Here is a 20361-nt window from a genome sequence, read left to right as displayed (position 1 = left end):
TGTTTAGTTTTTATAAACTCAAGATCTTGGGTTTTTTCCTTTTTTTTAGTTATCAAGGATGTATCATTTACCCTTTTTCCACTGAAAGAAGATAACAGTCTTGCTGTGCTTCTGTTAAGTCTCAGAATCAAATATATGAATTCTTTATCTGTCAGTCATTTAAAATAATAGCCTTTAAAATTCCATCTTTGAAAAAACACTGGGACACAAAACTGTCTTTATCTAAACAATATTTCTTCTGAATCATTTGTCTTCCTCTTCCTAATTATCTTCAGTGACTACCCCATATTTAGTTTACTTTAGGATATTTTAAGGACTGTAATACTGAAGCACCTTTGTACATAAAAAAACCCTCAAACAACCAAAGGCGCTTACCACACAAGGATAAGATATTGTCCAAAGTATACCACTGCTTTCATGTAATTTTCCTTTCTCAGAAATTTTTGGCACCACTGTTACTAGTAATACATAATTACAAGAACTATCACAGGAACTGTTGCAAGCATCAGACAAAAAAAAAAAAAAAAAAAAGAAGTTTCTTATAAGGTGTACTCCTTTTTCTGTCCTTGTTTCCAGCTTAGCCTTTCCTTGCTATGCAGCAAGTGGATTTGAATGTCTCAATCTGGGGAACTGAACATTAGCAGTCAAATTTGAAAGCCACGTCTAAAACTGTGGCCATGTGCTTATCACAGAATTATGGAATTTTTTTTCAGAGCTGGAAGGGACCTCTAGAGATCATCTAGTCGAACTCCCCTATTGAAGCAGGATTGCCTAGAGCACATCCCTCAGGACTGCATCCAGGCGGGTCTTGAAAGTCTCCAGAGAAGGGGACTCCACAGCCTCCCTGGGCAGCCTGTTCCAGTGCTCTGTCACCCTCACCGTAAAGGAGTTTTTTCTCATATTTGTTTGGAACTTCCTATGTTCCAGCTTGTGCCTGTTACCCCTTGTCCTGTCACTGGGAACCACTGAAAAGAGTCTGGCTCCATCCTCCTGACACCCACCCTTTAGATACTTGTAAACATTAATAAGGTCTCCCCTCAGCCTTCTCTTCTCCAGGCTAAAGAGTCCCAGCTCTCTCAGCCTTTCCTCATAAGGGAGATGCTCCAGTCCCTCAATCACCTTTGTTGCCCTCTGCTGGACTCTCTCCACCAGTTCCCTGACTCTCTTGAACTGGGGAGCCCAGAACTGGACACAGTACTCCAGTTGTGGCCTCACCAGTGCAGAGTAGAGGGGGAGAATGACCTCCCTTGACCTGCTGGCCACACTCTTCCCTGTGCAGCCCAGAATTCCGCTGGCCTTCTTGGCGACAAGGGCACATTGCTTGCTCATGGATAATTTACTGTCTACCAAGGCCCCCAGATCCTTCTCCTCAGAACTACTTTCCAGCAGGTCCACCCCTAACCTGTGTTGGTGCCTGACATTCTTCCTCCCCAGGTGCAGGACCCTACACTTGTCCTTGTTGAACATCATTAGGTTCTTCTCTGCCCAGCTCTTCAGCCTGTCCAGGTCACGCTGGATGGCAGCACAGCCCTCTGGGGTGTCAGCCACCCCACCCAGTTTGGTATCATCAGCGAACTTGCTGAGGATACACTCCGTCCCCTCATCCAGGTCGTTGATGAATATGTTAAACAATACTGGTCCAAGTATTGACCCCTGGGGGACACCACTGGTTACAGGCCTCCAACGCGACCCTGCTCCATTAATCACAACCCTCTGAGTCCTGTCACGCAGCCAGCTCTCAATCCACCTCACTGTCCCCTCGTCTAGTTCACACTTCCTCAGTTTCCTAAGGAGGATGTTATGAGAGACAGCGTCAAAAGCCTTGCTGAAGTCAAGGTAGATGACATCTGCTGCTCTGCCCTCATCCAGCCAACCAGTTATAACATCATAGAAGGCTATGAGATTAGTCAAGCATGATTTACCCTTGGTAAATCCATGTTGACCACTTCCAATAACTTCCTGCTCTTGAACGTGCTTGGATATGACATCCAGAACGAGTTGCTCCATTACCTTCCCAGGGACGGAGGTGAGACTAACCGGTCTGTGGTTCCCTGGGTCCTCCTTCTTGCCCTTTTTGAAGACTGGAGTGATATTGGCCTTCTTCTAGTCCTCAGGCACCTCTCCTGTTCTCCATGACCTGTCAAAGATGATGGGGAGTGGCCAAGCACTAACACCTGCCAGCTCTCTCAGCACTCGCAGGTGCATCTCGTCAGGGCCCATGGACTTATGGATGTCCAGTTTGGCCAAGTGGTCTCTAACCTGATCTTCCTCTACTGGGGAAAACTCTTCCTCTCTCCAGACCTTCCCCCTTGCCTCCAGGGCCTGGGATTCATGAGGGACAGCTTTAGCAGTGAAGACTGAAGCAAAGAAGGCATTCAGTAGCTCTGCCTTATCTGTGTCTTCCACCACTAGGGCACCCATCTCATTTGTTAGCGGGCCTACATTTTCCCTAGTCTTCCTTTTTCTATTGGTGTATTGAAAGAACCTGTTTTTGTTATCTTTAACCGTGGCGGCCAAGATGAGTTCTGCTTGAGCTTTGGCCCTTCTCATTTTTGCCCTGTATAGCTTCACTACATCTTGGTATTTTTCATAAGTAGCCAACCCCCTTTTCCAAAGATCGTAACCTTTCCTTTTCTTCCTGAGGTCACATAGGTTTTGAACTTGAAATGCTCAAGTCCAGTTCCATTCATCTGTATGAACCAACACAGATCATGGGGGATATTGAGGCTATTCCAGGTCTTACATAGCACAGACTGTGTGCTAGCCTAGTCCTGCACAGCCAGGAACAGCCGACTGCTGCACTGCTGGGCTTGCTCACCTCTTCAAAAAGACACCAGAGGCAAAAGGAGTAGCCATTTCTGAAGTTCAGAGAAGGCTGGCTTATATATTTCTTTCCCCGCTTCACAGACAACCAGAAGGGAATGGTGTTTCAGCATTGGCTCAGAAGGAAGTCTGCTTTGCCTGCCGACTTCATTGCCATGACTTCAGGCATGCCCTGTTTTTCTAGATAAGCGGCTAAACTTTCAATCCTCACTGCTAAACATTTTTGCCCATTACTTCTTGTGGACAGAATAACTCCTCAGGGGTAGTGGGGAGGAGAAACAAAGCCAACTTATCCTGAACCTCATGCCAATAAATGTAAAATGTTGCTAAAATTCAGGAAAGCGTGTGTGGGTGATGAATTCAGAACTAATTTTACAGGGGGAAAATTTGCTGGAAGAAAAATAAACTCTTACAGTACTTTCCAAAACTACTTCCAGCTTTCCTTTTATAAAAGCTCTGAAGCTGTCATGTACCACTCTGGGTGATTAATGATTCTGGGATAGCTGATATGTGGGTGACGAATTAGTAATCAGCTTTAGGCTTACGCAGACATCCAGCCTCTTTCCATTTCGTGTCCTACACCATCCGAGTACAAATTGCTTCCAAAAACGTTTGTGAGAGACGTGATGGCTTAAATGCTTTGGGAAGAAAGGTGAGAGCCAAGCGTCCCCTAAACCACAGGGACTTATTTCTAAGCTGCAGGTGCAGGGCTGGGGGGAAGTTCCTACATAAGGTACAGGTAGATGCTCTGCTGCCTTTGCTGGGTTTTGTCTCTAGCTTGAGGTGGGTATAAGAGGTGGGGATTTTTGTTCGCTCTTGGTTGGTTCCCATCGTTCCTCTCATGAGCCCACTAACTTTTACACTTTATGAACGTCATTATATAGATTTAAATGGAAAATATATTACCTGCCAGCAAGGCAATGCCTGCCAATTAAATGAAAAGCCACATTATGCTTTCAGACTATTGTGAATGTATCCTGCTTTCTTTGCTGCAGCCCGTGGATCAGACAACAGGGATTGGGAAGATGTTGCATAGGTAGACCAAGCATGGTCGGTCATCCAGGGATGGAAAACGAGTGGAAAAAAACCTCTTTGAGGTGAAAAAATGTTATTTAGAAAGTATTGGTGACAGCATAAAATCAGCAGCTTGGCCAATGGCAGGAAGTAACACATTCAGATGGAGTTCTCCCTAGACTGGCACAGATAAACAGAATAAAAAGCCATGGAAAGAAGGCTCTTTTACTAACTCTAGCATTTTATAAGCTAGAAGTTGGATTTCATTTTATATTCCTAGAAAATGCTTTTCTTTAAAAAATGTATGGAAATCCGTTTAGATAGACTGTGTTCTCTTTTGGACTGAAAATTAGCTGAAGACCTATAAACAAAGGGCACTACTACTCAGCAGCGGTTTAAATTGGGAAGAGATGAGGTTTGTTCTTGTGGCACAGGGATTACTGTTGGATTCCAACATATTTGTTATGAAAGGTGCTTGACAAATATGTTGTTCAGAAAGTTGTGTTATTATTTCTTGTTAAACCCTCTAATCTGTCATAGTCGCAGTCCTGCCTCAGCTCTAAATTCTAGCTGCTAATTTTTAAATAAGTAATTCCCTATGTAGCTGATATGTGTTGAATTAGAAAGAAAAAAAAAGAAAGCAACAACAGTGAGCTCTGTTTAGTAAGATGAGTGATCTGGGAGATGAAGGTGAACATAAATTAAATTTGCCACTGGTCGCAAATGAAGAAAACATTAAAAATAATAGTGGAGACAGAGCAAGATCAAGAGAATAAAAGTAATTTCCAGAACCCTACAACCAGCTTGGGCAAATGAATAGTATTTCCTTGGGGAGGTATAGATCTATATCCCCCGGTAATGTGAAGATAAAACAAGCCAATGGTGGGACATGAGGTTGCTGTGAGAGATGCCAATGAGAAAGGCCAGATCCTGGTGTCATGGTGCAGAAAGAAAGTAGTTCATCTTTATAAGGCTCTGATAGTAAAATATTTCTCTCGGGATGTTTTTATTAAAACAAGAATACCGGTTCAAAGAACAGTTCTCAGTAGAGTTACTTGGGACTGATTGATTCTTCAGGAGTGATTTATTGTTACTAAAACCTAACTTAGTTAAGAACGAGCTAACAAGGACACAAGTCAATTGTGCAAATATTTAAGGGAGAAGACAGCAAGGTTCAAGAGGAATTGTTTAGGACATTGAGCAAGAGCGTAAGTGGAAGTAATGAGAGGTAACTAAGGAGGAGAAATTGCATGCATTGTGTAATGAAATGCTTTCTTACAAAGGGAGACGGCAAGCTGCAGAATAATCTAAAGAAAAGTGGAGGGAGCTCTGTACAGTTTGAGAAATTTAAAATAGTCTGGATCAGGCACATACAGACTTTCTTAACAAATTTAGAAATTGAGAAGAAAAATAGTGCAGGGTGAAGACACAGATAACAGCGTCACTATTTCTTTATGCATTTTTATATTCACTTACTATCTGTGCCTAGGCAGGGAGAGAAAAGAATATGTATGTGACAGAGAGATAGAATCAGAACAGCATTTGCTTGTGTTTCTTTTCTCAAAGGCTAATTTTCTTTCATGCCCTCTAACAGGCAGCAATGGCGTTAATCCTGAGTGATTTCAAAAGAAAAGCAAAATGGGGATGTTGTCTTAAGTATTTGTTCTCCCCTGTGCATTATTCAAGACAGAAGGAACGCTGGGATCTGTGTTTCTAAGGGTCCACACGAAATCAGTCTTATCTCAGCCAGTGGCATAGACTCTGCGACTAAACAGTCATCTGAAAATTAAATGTTCCAAGCACACCAATAATACAGGGTTGAAAGCAATGGAATTTAACTTCTTTACAGGCTTGGTGGTAATTCTGGAAAAAAAGTTTCAGAGATCTGTTCATGAAATCTTCTCTCTGCATTCTATGCCCTGCACCAACGTTGCTTATCCATAGAATAATATAATTTTAAAGTATGACTGAAACTTGATTTCTTTCATCTATGCAAAAAAAGCGAAGTTTAAATGACTTAAAGATAGTAATACAGCATGTGGTTCAGGAATCTAGAACATATCTTGTCACCTCCTTCTCCTTCAGAAAAAAAACTTCTATGTGATTCTTGCTCAGAGCTTTTCCTGGGAGTTGTACATTTAATATATTCACACTTCTGCTTATCCAGTTGCCTTCTTTTATATTATTTTTGCAGCCTCGGGAATTTTTTTATACCCACATGGTGCTATGTGAAGTACCCAGTAACGTAGTCCTGAGTACTGGTGAAGTGTTAGAGGAGTCTCAGAGCTCAGGATTGAGACTGAGGGACACAAGCCGTTCTAAGACATCTTTTTCTTTTTTGTTGATTCAGAAATAGTAAATTCACACAGAGCTGTATCATTACTTGCTGGAGCTAAATTCTAGCCCTCCTTGTCTGCTACTGACGATGGTCAGTAAAAGGCATGAGCCTGTTTTACCTGACAGATATCATCACATGGTAGTACAGACTCTTTTCCATTTCATTGGGGATTGTGTCTATCCTTTCTGGATCATCAAGACGATGAATTACTCTTTTTAAACAGGGCGTCAGAGCTACATCTCGGTTCCTTTCTTCATCTTTCTGAAAGTGTTTGATTCTGGATTCAGAGCTTTATAGAAATAAAGGCTTGGAAGGGGAACCCTTATGACCTTCTGAGTATTGCAGGTCAGCTTTCATTTTATTTACATTATTCTAAGGAGAATCAGGTGGGCTTTTCTCTCAAATGACTGAAGCGGATCAGAAGCATTTTACATAGTTCTTAGGAAACCCTGAATCTTTTGGGATCCAGCCTGTTTCCCAGAACCTCACAAGAAAAAAAAAAAAAACCAGTTTTGTTAAATATTTAACAAATAATTCTTGTTCCTTTAAAAAAAATCCCTAACAGCAGAGTGCTTGTCTAGTTAGTCTCTGACGGAGAGCAGTAGACAATTTCTGCCGTGCTACAGTGGTGCAGGGCTGTGCCAGCTCCCCCAATGCCACTGAAATTGCTTATTTCAGTTGTATCCCAGTGTGAGTGAGTTGTTTTTTGAGTTTAATGGCTGAAAAAAGGTCATGCGTGAGTTCTAGCCAGACCAACACTTGATGCACCCGTACATACCGAAGGAGCTAGTAGAGGTGCTCACCAAGCCACTTTCCATCATTTCTCAGCAGTCCTGGCTAACCAGGGAGGTCCCAGTTGACAGGAGACTAGCAAATGTGGCTCCCATCTACAAGAAAGCCCAGAAGGAGGATCCGAGGAATTACAGGCCTGTCAGTCTGACCTCGGTGCTGGGGAAGTCTTGAGTGCCATCATGCGTCACCTACAGGACACCTTGGCGATCAGGCCCAGTCAGCACGGGTTTATGAAAGGCAGGTCCTACTTGACTAACTTGATCTTCTGTGACAAGGTGACCCGCTTAGTGGACAAGGGAAAGGCTGTGGACGTTGCCTACCTAGACTTTAGTATAAGCCTTTGACACCACTTCCCACAGCATTCTCTTGGAGAAACTGGCTGCTCATGGCTTGGATGGGCGTACGCTTTGCTGGGTAAAAAACTGTCTGGATGGCCAGGCCTAAAGAGTGGTGGTGAATGGAGTGAAATCCAGTTGGCAGCCAGTCACAAGTGGTGTTCCCCAGGGCTCAGTATTGGGGCCTGTTCCCCAGGGCTCAGCATTGGAGACTATTCTTTTAACTACCACCATCCCTGGAGCTATTTAAAAGGCTCGTAGATGTAGTGCTGAGGGACGTGGTTTAGCGGTGGACTTGGCAGTGTTAGGTTAATGGTTGGACTTGGTGATCTTAAAGCTCTTTTCCAACCTAAACAATTCTATGATTCCATGTCACATATACACTGGAATAGGTCAACACCTTGACATTTTTGCCCAGAACTGGCATGTTTGTTGCGGGGTGTTAGCTGTGAAGCTTCCCTTCTGCCTCAGTGACTGAGGATTAGTTTTTCCCATTTGACAGCCAGGAGACCTTTGACAGCGTTGGCTGCTTCACTTGGTAGAGGTTTTGTGACTCAGGACGGCTCTTGACCCTATTTTTGCCAGCATTGTTTTCCCCGTTAGCAATGCGGCATACCGTCATTTATTAACAGATAGTCTGCACAAGTCCTTGCTACTCTACTACAAACAAAGCCAAAGCAGTTAACCTGCACTTTTTTTTTGTCCAAAAAGCCTTGTTTCACTTTGGAGAGAAAGGGCTGGGATAAACTTTGGTGACAAAAGCACGGTTTATTTGTGTAGGAACAGCACCCGCGGTTCTCCCATTTGGCGCACTGACAAGCTACATGCAGAACAGGCAGGTTGATGAGGATGTTGAAGGTATTGGGTTGCACAAAGTGAATAAGCTATATGTGGAGATTAAAATCAATAGCACGGATAGAGCGCCTCAGCATTTTTATCATAGTAAATGACAAAGCCATCTGCAGTCTTGCTCCACTGACACCACTGGCACTAAGTCTCCTGGCTTTCTTTCTGAAAGGTGGAAATTGCCTGCTCAAAAAATACTTTCCAGAACTTCCCCGAAACAAAATATATGTTGTTCTGAAGCAACGTACCTTTTATTTCCCTACATTAAATTGAGATAAACTTCATTTCTTTTTTTGTTGCTTTGCCATTGACCTCCGTGCCAGTGCCCCCTGTCACAGTGTGTCTTCTCTGTTTCCGTACATACCCGGATGCATGCGTGAGGTAGGAAAGAAGTTAGGAATAGGAATGAAGCTGCTCACAGAGAAGAGGGGTAAAAAATTGGGATCAGAAAATACAATAAAATAAAGCTTATCTTGCAGAGAAGCAGTTAAACGTTTTCAAATTTTAGGTGAAAAAAGCAGTTGTTTGGGAAAAAATACCTTATTCATGCCGTCACTTTTGGCCAGTTGCTTTTCTGTTTTTTCTTGCCAATAGCAGACAGTGCAGGGTGCACCACAGCGATATGGTGGATTATCTTCTTTTGTAATTATTATTTAATTACTGCAAATGTGATTTTATTTTGAATTTATTTGAAGTAATTTGAAAATATTTCGTGGCAGGAAAACTAAAAGCTTAGTAGCAGCATAGGAAAGAGGTCTTCAGTGCTTCGGGAGATGCAGAGCTCAAAGGAAAAACGAGGAAGGGTCCTCAGTCCCACGTTAGGATTTATGAAGTAACAACACAACCGCCCGTTCACACAGCAATCCCGTTTGTCCTGAAGGTTTATATATCTTACTGTGTTTTTGAAGGACCCTCTTGCTTTGTAATACCGTTGGTTTAGTGCTGGTTATTTTCTCAGCTCTTTAAATTTAGAATTAGCCCAGAGCAGGTTATCTTTTTCTGAGGCAGAGGCTGTGTTTGTTAATTAAGCGGCAACGTACAAAGACAGGGCTTAGCCTTTCTCTGCTAAGTTACGCGGGGACCCAGAGAAAGTGCAAGACAATGTAGCAGCAGTGATGGCATTTCCACATTTCTTGCTAGTTTTAATTTAGTCAAGAGGCAGCTAGTAATTTAAACAGGTTGCTGGGGTGCAAGGCTGAATTCTTCTGTGGATTTTTTTTTTTAATCCTCCTTTATTGGATAATAATCAAATCTGCCTCATATCTACACTTATGTAAACATTTCGCTTTGTAGACGTGAAGGTTTTTTTCTAATCCTTTGCTATAGTGATATGATTTTTGAAGGTGTGAGGATATCTCAATATTAAACATTAAGGGATATTTTGTAGTCCTTTCTTCACTATGTAGAAGATAAATTCTCAATGCAGTGAATGTAAGAGAAAAACTCAAAATGAAGGTAAAGGATAGGAAAACTGAGAGTTAGAGCTACTGGACAAAGTGAAAGATTTTTTTTTATTTGTTTTTTTTTAATTTGGGGGCACTTCTAAAGCCTGGATTTCCCTTTTTCATTGAAGAAGGGGAAGAAAGCAACTGAGATTTGAAGTTGTCCAGGAAATTAATTTTGGGGGAAGGAAGTTATTTATAGAGGAGGAAAGGTGGCATTAGTTAATACAAGTTACCTTTGATTATTTTTTTATTTTTGTCAAGATGGTTGAAAATGAAAAATGGGAAAAAGAGAACAGCAGCTGGAAGTATCAAATGTTACAGAGTGGTGAATCTGTTTCACTCTAGGACAAAAGGTGGAAAAATATCTGCATGTCTAACACTAAGAGAAACTGATGACATGATTCAAATTTGAGGCAATAGTCGCCTAAAAAGAAAATTTGATGTTATTTAGGAAGAGGTGAGTTTTAAAAAGCATTACAGTAAATTATCCCTAAAGTGTATTCTTTAAAAATCATAAAAATTTCCTTAAAATTCTTATGATTAAGGCCCAATATTCATATTGGCTGCTAAATTTCATAGTTTAATATATGGCAAATTTTGAAGTAGTTAGGCCTTTTGTAATGCTAACAAAGAATCCAGTTGTGGATGGTTAGTAATGATCAAGGGAGAAAAGTCATTAGGATAATGTAATTCTTGTGGAAAAAATTAATTTAATTTCGTCTATTATTTCCCAGCTACAGCTAGTATATTTAAAATTAAATTACACGGGACATAACCTATCTGTGTGGGTTTCTGTACACAAATATCAATACTTTTTTGGTTTTGGAAAATAAAATTGGAGTGAAAAATGGAACACAGCCATAACAGATACAGGTCTATATTAGTTTTACAGTATTGAATTACAGATCTGGAGAGAAGTAAATCCAGAGTATTATTTCCTTTCCCTCACTCCCTCTCATTCTTAAATATTTTCATCACCTTCTGCCTGACTTTAGAAAAAAATAACATTTCAAAAATAAACTGCTTTTTTAAACATATACACAGACAGTTGTAACTGAGTTTCTTAAAAACATCAGTCATTATCAGGGCCAAGCAGGCAGGTCATTCTCTGAGAAAATTGTTCAGTAGTGGCTTGTTTGTATTTGAAGAAAGTAGAGGGAGTCAGCTTCTAAATTCAACTCCAATTTTTTTATTGGCAGATCAAAAATTACTGGTGTTTCTTTTTGTCCATAGCGTAGGAGAGCTACGGCATTTCTGTTGGGAGCTCGATTTTATACCTTTCCAGCCTTACGGATTTTTATAGCTTGAATTAATTTACAAGCATACACAATCCAAGATTTAAGACAGTCATTTAAATGGGGAGTAACTTCTTTTAAAGGAAGGTAAAGTAACTTCCTTTATTTTGGGGTTAATTAAATGACTGCAGAACTAAACATAAATAGAATTCAATCTAAAAGTTTAGTTTTTTCTGTTTGCTTGATCTCAAGCTCTGAAGGTTTTTGAGAGCAGTTAAAGGGCAAAATACCATTCCCAAGGTCCCCTTTGATTTTCCTTCAGGCCTGGTCTATAGACAGAAGTCAGTGATTTTTGATCCATTAATAATTACAAAAAGGAGTTTTGCTGGATTTCAGAATTACTCATAAGTCCGCTAGAAATCTTACTCTGTGTTTATAGCGGACCCACCAGAACAGAGGTTCTTTGGTGCAAATGAGATTGGCATTTAGGTCAGATATCCTTCATGTTCACGTAAGTTTATAAATGTGCCAATGCGGTCTGAGTTAGAAGTGAAAGGATAATCCGGGGGGGTTGGGGTTTTGCTCACTGAATGTGACACTGTAATATGACAGAAGACATCATCTTTAGAAAGAAAAAAAATAAATATTCTGATGTTTTCTCCATTCTCCATTCAAACAAATGCTCGACTCACATGTGAAGGCCTGAGAAAGTACTAGTTTGCCCAAAAGTTTGGGATTTTTGCCTGACATGTCAAGTTGTCTTAATAAAACAGTTTACTTCAAATTTCACCTACTTTAGATTTAAAAAGATATTTCTGCCATGTTAATCCCACTCTTGTTTTCGCCCTGCGATTCTCAAACTGCCGAGATCCCTCTTTGTCCCCGGTAGGGGAGGGTCCAGCAAAGCACAGCTCCTTCCACGGCCATTGCGAGTCTTGTCTCAAGAAATCCTTGGGTGAAGCAGGGTCTCCACAAGAAAAAGATTCAACTACCACGCCAATCGAAAGAGAAGCCAATGCAAACTCATCATGCGAGCTGCCCAGACGCTGCTGCTGTAAAGCCATGGCTGATTTATGCCTCCTCTTCCTCAGTGGTTTTGAAGGATGAGCGTGTAGCGGGACAGAGCCCTTTTAACATGTAAGAGACCCTGGTTAGGTGTTTCGTGTCCTGTCAGGAGGCAGAGGAGGGCAGCTGAGAAGTGGAAGATGTGATCCAGCTTGAAGAGTGCTCAGCTGAAGCTTTTTGATCGCTTGATGGCATAACAGCGCCGCTGCAGGTGGAGAATTGGGACAGTTGTGGAATTCGGAGTGGCCTGTTTGCCTTTCCTTGACAAGGAGAGGTGAAGTGGGAAAATGTTATTTGTAAAGCTGGGGGGAAAAGAAACCCAACACCCAGAACTAAGATCTCTGTTTGGAATTCAGGTGGCTGCAGTTTAAATTACCTCTAACAGTCTGGCTGCTGATTGCAACTATTCATGAAAAGTGGCTTTGTTTTAGCTCTGAAAGATCCCAGAGCAACTGCTCTGCCTTGAGTTTTCTTCTCTGAATTGCTAAAATTTTCTCTTTTTTTGATTTTGTCTCTTGACCCTCTCCTCCCACTCACCTCTTTCAGCATGTATTAGCTACATTCAAAGGGATAGTGAGGAAGTGGGTTTTCTGTCCGTGTTTCACATGGCCGCAGCACTACCGCAAAGTGCTGTCCTTAAATTTTGGGAGGAGTTGGCTGATGGAGGCCGGTTAGCTGGCTGACAGCTAGATAATGTGCCAGCATTGCCAGCAGGGTACAAGGAGCAACTCAGAGGCGCAGTGACAATTTTGTCTGACTTTTTTTTTCCGATTCATCGCATGCGCTTCGGGATCCCCTGGTCCTGTTAAACAGTCACACTTGGCAATCAGCTGGGATTCTTTCCCTGGCAGGCGAGTGTCAGACTGAGCCTGTTTCAAATGAAAACGATGCTGCCAGTGATCTGTGCCTTTGTTGTCCTGAGGTGTGCAGTGGGGCACAGCACAAATGACTTTGAGCTGGGTGGCTCAAAGGCCACTAGAACTGGGTGGACGCAGCTGCCCTCTCTGTTGCCTTCGTAGCCCCTTACCTGCCATCTGGGCTCCTCAGCCACCGGTGCCCTTTGCAGCTGCTGCTGACCTCAGCTTTCAAAATTAGCTCTGACACAGTCCCTGGTTAGGCAATGCACTGCACGGATGATTTATAAAGCCTGACATTTTACAAGACTCTCCCTGTACTGTATTTCCATGCTTGAGATAGTGAAGATCGTTGTGCTGGGCCTCAGCAGTGGAGCTGATAAGGTTTTCTTCAAGATCGACTGCCCCTTTTCCTTTCTTTTTTTAAACCATGTTCCCTTTTTTGTCTGAAACAACTAAAATCTGTTGACCTTCAAGTTACAGTGATGCTTATCAACTCATTGGGAAGGGAAAAGCTTGATTACAGTTAGGATACTGGATGCTTGGGCTGGTGTTTAAGGCTACATTTCTTTCTCCGTCCTGATTTTTAAGAGACCGTTCAATTTACTGTTACGTGTAATCCTTGATTGAAGTTTTAGTATAGTACAAGATCAATAGAGATGGGCTTTCAAATGCACAGTGTAAACTATAAACCCTGCGTTAACAATATGGTGCTCTGTCCTAGAAGATACCTGTTAGTTTCACTGCCATTTAATGGCACTCTGATTTTGGCCATTGACTCCCATCTGTGTAAATCCCATGTATATTTTAAATCAGGTGTACTTTGGGGAGCTTAGCAACAGTAACATTAATCGTTCACATAGTGCTGACAATACGTAATGATTTGAGTCGTGCATCCTTTGATGCTGTATAGTGTTAATGATAACAATAATAAGCTTTGCAGTTGACCACATCATTTGCCTTGAAGGATCGTTTCAGATAACAAAAAACAGAGATTTGTTGTGCAAGAACTGGTTGCTCACACACACAAGCACTGTTTTTCTTCCCAATAGAGAAGTTATTTATTGCTAGGACACCAGCGGTTTCTCCTATCACAAGGATATGTTGTTGATAATGCCTGTAGAAAGCCCATATTTCTAGACACATACTGTGAATAATCAAAATCTGAGAAAGTACTTTATTCTGAGCCAGGTAAAATTACAATGGGAAATGTAAACACAACCGCCTGTGTAATGCTCTGGGTTCATCCGTTCCAAACGTTTTAAGATCTCTTCATTTTGCCTGCATTTTCATTTGCGTCCTGTCACTGGGTTGCCTGTGAGCTGTCAGGTAAACTTGCTGCCTCAAATGCTGGTAATGCGGTTGAAATTGTTGATATTTTGATATGCCCCATTTTGTGCTTTCTGATTGTGTACTGTGTTCCCAACACAAAGGTTTCTGCTTAATTATAAGCTCCGCACTAAGTGACATAAGCCGGCAAGATACCTGTTCCATCCTTTTTCATGATTGTGTTTCTTGTGTGTTCTTTTAAAGCCTCTCATGCTACCAGTGTGTTTTCTGGGTAACTGTAATGTTGCTTTAGGAATAATCTTACAGCTGCTCAGAAGTTATCAAAAACCTCTCCACCCACCAGCATTAGCTTGTGACTGAGCCTGGTTAATAGATTGTCTCTGATCTCAAGTAGCTACCCTAAGATGGAATATCTGGAATATCGTTCAGTAATCTGAACAGGAAAATTAAAGAGCGTTTGCAGCTGTGTGATGGGAGAGATCAGAAAGACTGTTATTATAAGAATCCTGTTCTGCCCGTGTTGCTGCAGGAAATGCTCCTGGCTCTTCTGTAGTAAAATGAAACACCCTTAGAAACAACCAGTTCTCCCCGGCACCAGCACTGCTACTTAGGGGTTAAAATCAATAGGAGCTTACTGGCTAGAATCCAGTTTCTATGCATTGCTCTGGAAAATGGAAGGGCTAGACTTTGTATCAGATTAAGCTGAGTTAAAGTAGATTGAGGCTTAAGGGTTTTCCATCAGAATGTAAAATATTAAAGCTAGGCAATTTTACCTTGTCCTTGTATTATTTCATTTCTATTTTCCTGATTCAATATTAAGCTGAATTCTAAGAATTCCTGTTGTTTACTGCAATAGCACTCCAATTTAGCCAAGAGAATACTGAGAATGTAACATGTTTCTCTGCCTGCTTAAAGTCCAGATTTCATTTGGTTCTCTTTATTTGTTTTCGTTGCTAGAACATGGGCATTCATATTTATGACCGTTTTGTTTTTCAGCGCCTCCCAGATGGCTCTGCCCCAAGTGCACACGCTGAATTTTATCTTTTGCCGGATCCTGATGAGGTCAGTCGAAGGAAAACAAGAACAGCTCCAAAAAGCTCTGACCCCACTTACAATGAAATTGTGAGTACCGTGCGCTTTCTTCCACCATTTCTCACTTGTTTGATTTTCTTTGCCCACGCTTGAAATAAAGTAACGATACAGCATTTAGAGCTGTTGCAACAAGTACGATCAAAAAGAAGGAACATACCATAAGCTGAACCCCAAATGGGGACAATCTTCTGCTTTGCATCTTTCTCAGGAGTGAAACAGTCTCTTTATGTCCCTTTCTTTGGGAAAGCAGTTGGATTATTCACGCTGCTCTATCTTACACCATAACCACCGTTATATGTTAGCCAAATGAGACCAAGCACCATTGCACCAAAACCTAGACTGTTTTGAATGTAGATTTATACAATAACGTAAAAATTACTAATCGAATGGATGCTGTTATTCAAATTCACGTTTGAAAATAGACAACCAAATTGATAACAGAATAAGAAATAGCCCGGTTCTTTTCATGGCAAAATGCTAGCAGTTCACAGCCATATATAATTATTTCACACACCACTGAAGTGCTCCATGCCTCTGGGGTGAAAAGAAACATTTGTATGGAGGAACATTTACGACAGAATAGGAAGTGGCATAAACTATATTCTTTTGTAAGGGCAGATGAGATTCAAACAGTAGGTGGAATTGGAGATTATAATTATTACATATAGCAAATCTCCTAAAGATCTCCAAGCAATTTACAAATGCACTTTTGAGCAGGCTTTAAAGTAGAAGGCATGGAAAATATTACCACTCCACCCTGTTTCATAGATAAGATACGATGAAGCTTAAGTTAGTTGGCTGAGACTAAGAGTCCTTATCTCCTAGTTTCCCAGACCTGGAGTTTTAATATTTTTCTTTTTCTTTTCCCGCATCTCTTTGATTACAAAAGTTACCTGCGTACGCTGATGACTTCCAGCACTTCTGTGAGTGGGCTCCTCGAGTGGTACTACTGCTAACAGCGGAGGCAGATTTCCCTCCCTATGGTACTGCAGAGGAATAACAGGGAACTAGGCTTTTTTTGTTATCGTTGTTACATTCTTTCATCTTTTTGCAATCAAAGAGACAGTGGAATGGGTCTAATGGACCTGCCTAACGAAATTTCTTTACATTTGAAGGATATTCAAAGAAATATAATATGATTATATAATGACATTCATTGTAAAGTATCCAAAATGGACTGCAGACAAGAACCAGCCAGCAGCACTGGAAGGCAGTTATCTTTCTAATCATTATTAGATCAAGTTGAGCGCAAGAAAATCCAAAATCCTGTCTGCAGTCAGACAGTAGTCGCTGGGAGGAGATTTAATTGTGGTTAAGGAGCATCCCACTGCTGTTAAGAGAAATTCCGTGGAAACTTTAATATCCTTTACTCCAAACGTACAGCCTTCTTCACAGATGCTCAGTCTTTTTCACCAGGAGCGCTAATCACAGTGGGGACATATGGTTCCATTGAACTTGGACATTTCAAACCCGATGCTTGTGCTGTTAGCAGCTCTGTTCTTCCATATGTGATATCATTCTGTACGCATTTTCTGTCCAATGCTGGTAGACTGAGGCAGAAGCCACCCCAGGGAAGAAAAACTACTAAAAATATAACTCAGCTGTCTTTTAAGTTAGTTAGTGTCCAAAACGCTGTGTACAGAAATGTACTAGCCTTTTTTATGAGTTCATAAGTTTTTATTAAAGCCAAATGGCTGGAAGGAAGCTGTATATTAATTTCTCTCTGTGTTCAAGACTGAGAAAATCCTGAAATGTGCTTCTCTTGGGTATTTTTGGGTTTAGTTTTGTACTTTTATTGCTTATGACTGCCTACAGCAAATTATCAGCCTTGCAAAAGTGCATTTTATTTTTGATTTTTACTCATGTGCGTGAGAGTAAAGATGTGAAAGTCCAGGAGGGCTGGTAACAGAATGAACTATGCCAAATGTTTTGGAGTTGCTTTTAACAAGCACTCCTTTTTTCTCTTGTTCCTTTATTTGGATTTTGGAGTTTGTTGCATTCACTCTGATGTAACATTGCATTAAAAAATGATGGTTGAGAAGAAGAGAGAGAACACATAAAAATGGAACAGAGTGTAAAGAGAATAAGAATAACATACCTCCTTATAGACCACTGCTAGGAATAAGTAAGAGTTACTCGGAAGGTTCCAGAGTAGTTTAGTGAAAACTGAGAAAGTAAAAAATTTGAAAATAAATCTGAATGATTTAAGTTTAAACTCTTGCCAAGAAAAATCGCAATGACCAGAACCAACTGCAGCGGTGTCTTGCTCACGTGTGTGGCATTTGCCCTAGACTTGCTTCAAGGTCTCGGTTCTCCTCCGTTCGTCTCTTGAGTGCCTGCATGTATGCGCACCCACTAAACGAGCAAACGTCCAAGACAAAGCAGAGTGTGCATTGCCATAATGAAGCCAGAACGAGAGGGGATGTTCTCTGTCCTGCCCTTGGGATGCAGCCAGATGTGAGCAAATAGACCCGGGCCATATCAGTCCTTTAGTGCTATTGCAGCTGCCCTGGGGACAGGGGGGTCGCTGCCTGCGACAGCCAGCATAGCCCCAGCCAGCCTGACGGAGGCGGCACCAGGAGCCACAGCCGCTCCTTCCAGCACCGCGCATCAAAGCTAATTTGGACAATGAAGAGCAAATCTAGGAACTGTGCCACGGCTACCTAAGGAGAAGCAACTGTCCCGCATTTGTGATTAAAATGTCATTAGACTCCTGTAGGTCAGTACTGCTGCTCTTTTTGCAGCCAGGAATACTCGAATTCCAGCTCTAACTGTCCCACTGATTTGCTGTATGGCCGTGTATAACTCACCTCCATTTGATCTAGCTGTATAAATGGAAGGCAAATATTCTTACTACGTGATCATTTCAGGATTTAACTATTCTGATTACGAAATTTGGGCAGGTGGCATTTGTTTTATCCACGTATTAATTCAGCTATCTCCAGACCTTTCTTCTGTCCCTCCATCCTGTTGATACATACTTTGCTCCAGCTGAATTTGCAACACCATTTTAGAACCAGTTTTTTGGGATCATTTGAAAACCACCCACCCTGCACTGTAAGGTCTGTCATTGCTCAAAACTTAAAGCCTCTTTTTGGCCAAAGATTGAAAGTTGTTCATTACCCCAGTTCACACCTGTTGTGATCCACCATACTGAAGATATCTTAGCTCTTACAGCTTACAGGTACGCTTTTTGGTGATTTAAAGCAACATCTGAAGATGATAACTTTAATATATTGGCAAAGAAACAAGGCACATTTATCTGGTAACAGTATCAATTCAGTAATCAAATCATAGATTTATTCTAAACTATATTATTGCTTTTGGTACCCGTCCTTGCTTTTCGTATTTTCTTCATCATTTCACTTTGACTTTGGTGGGGAAATGCCACTGGGGGACAGAGAAGCTGGAATTTTTAATTCACATACGACTCAGTGAAATAGGCACAGTAAACACCAACACCAAAAAGCACCAGGCACAGCTTTCATGGCAGCTGTTCCATACTATGATTTCCAAAGGTTTGTAAACGAAAAAGGGAACGTTGCTCCCTGGTAAGACCTTTCTAGTTAAAAAGAGCGAGTGGGACAGTTTTTCTTTCCCCCACAACAGTGGCAGCGGCCGTTCATCCCCACAGCACGGATTATCGCCCTGAACCAGAGAGCTTGGTGTCCTGTCTGGTGGTGCTTGCTGCCAGAGTGGCCTGATGTCCTGTCTGGTTGGCGCTCACTGCTACACCCCTGCAGCTTTGCAGTGGAGACAAAATCACTCTGCGGTCCCACGGGGGCAGCCGGGGCCAGGTGGGGTTGTCTGGGAGGAGCAACAATTTTGAGCCTCCTGGATCCACCTGTGAAGTTCAGAACCACCTCTCTGTTGCCGCTCAGCGTGAGGGACATTGGTGGGACTGAGCCTTTATAAACTCTATCCCTGCCTGAAGGACATCTCCCGTGGCCGTTTCTGCCTCTTAGCAGGTACCGGGCTACAGAGAGGACCCAGCAGTCCAGCCCAGCAGACATCCAAGCTAGAGGGGGCTCGGTCTGACTTTACCCCAGCAGTGACATATGTATAGACTGCATTCAGATTGCACAGTAAATCCAAAACACAGCACTATACCAGCTATTAGGAAGAAAATTAACTGTATCCCAGCCAAAACCAGGACACATAGCAAACTCCTCTCAGGCAGTTTCACCTTCTCATTCTCCTGAAGCGGCAGTATGTCACTGCGTTTGCTTTTTAAATTGCACAGAGAGATTAAAATTTAAAGCATTTTCCATTGCAACTAAAACAGCAGAAACATTTCCAGCCATACAAATTTTAGATTACATGTACTTCTCTTAACAAAGCTTACCTTTCAGGCCCGAAACTAGCTGAGAGCATTCTTGCACATTTTGTCAACCCACATGCAGTTCACTCAGCAGTTTTTGATTAATGCAGAGACTGAAACATAGGAATCTGTTCTGAATGCAGCTCATTCCTGTTAGTCTATCACTCCAGATTGTTTTTTTTATAAATTCGGAAAATACACCATTAACATTTCATCATTAACCTCTGTGTGTTCTCGTAGTATTAAGGTAATTTCCAGGATATTTTAAAAACTATAGGCCTCAGTAATTTTCTAAAGAGATGCTAAGCAAGCTGTCTCGTTTAATTTGAGAAGTATTAACAGCACTTCTTGAGTAACAGAAACATCCAAATTTAGTAAATTCTACTTGCTAGATTGGGCTCAATCTCAGAGATGTGCAACACCTACAACTTCTACTGAGTGGGCTGGGATTTCTGTCATGTTTAGTACTTGATGATTCCATTAAAAAATGCGAGCATTTTTATAATGGGCACATTTGGATACAGTTAGCATCCAGAATAATGCATAAAGTTATTTGTATTGAAATAGTAAAATTTATACAGACAATTTTCAAAGGAAGATTATCATCTCTTTTATGATGTGGGTTTGTTGCATCTGGAACAGTTATGAAATTTTATGGAATTCTTCCTTAGGAGAAAATTTGGTTTTGCTTTGGCTTGATCTTTTTTAATTCTGGTATATAGCACAAGATTTAATCACAAGTATGATACCGAGAAAAAATTCTGCGGTACTGTGCATTGATGTGATACACCTTTGTAAGACATATCAATGCAATGTAAAGTTGCTTTAAGGCACCACTAAGGAACATGTAAAAAATATAATATACATAGGTTAAAAAAAATACATCAAAACTGTTTTCCTTTTTTCCCTAA

At 41.3% G+C, this 20361-nt stretch overlaps 1 protein-coding gene across 1 annotated transcript in view; it reads left to right on the top strand.

The window, feature by feature from the left end:
* Positions 1 to 20361, top strand: part of PIK3C2G (phosphatidylinositol-4-phosphate 3-kinase catalytic subunit type 2 gamma) — a 288301-nt gene that overhangs the window by 266069 nt on the left and 1871 nt on the right. The window contains exon 33 of the mRNA XM_063323201.1: positions 15034 to 15159. Within this exon, the coding sequence (XP_063179271.1) occupies positions 15034 to 15159 (126 nt within the window). The remainder of the gene's footprint in view (positions 1 to 15033; positions 15160 to 20361) is intronic.

This window comes from Chroicocephalus ridibundus, chromosome 1 (genome assembly GCF_963924245.1).
Source record: "Chroicocephalus ridibundus chromosome 1, bChrRid1.1, whole genome shotgun sequence".
Lineage (NCBI taxonomy): Eukaryota > Metazoa > Chordata > Aves > Charadriiformes > Laridae > Chroicocephalus > Chroicocephalus ridibundus.
This window is presented reverse-complemented; position numbering and strand designations above follow the sequence as displayed.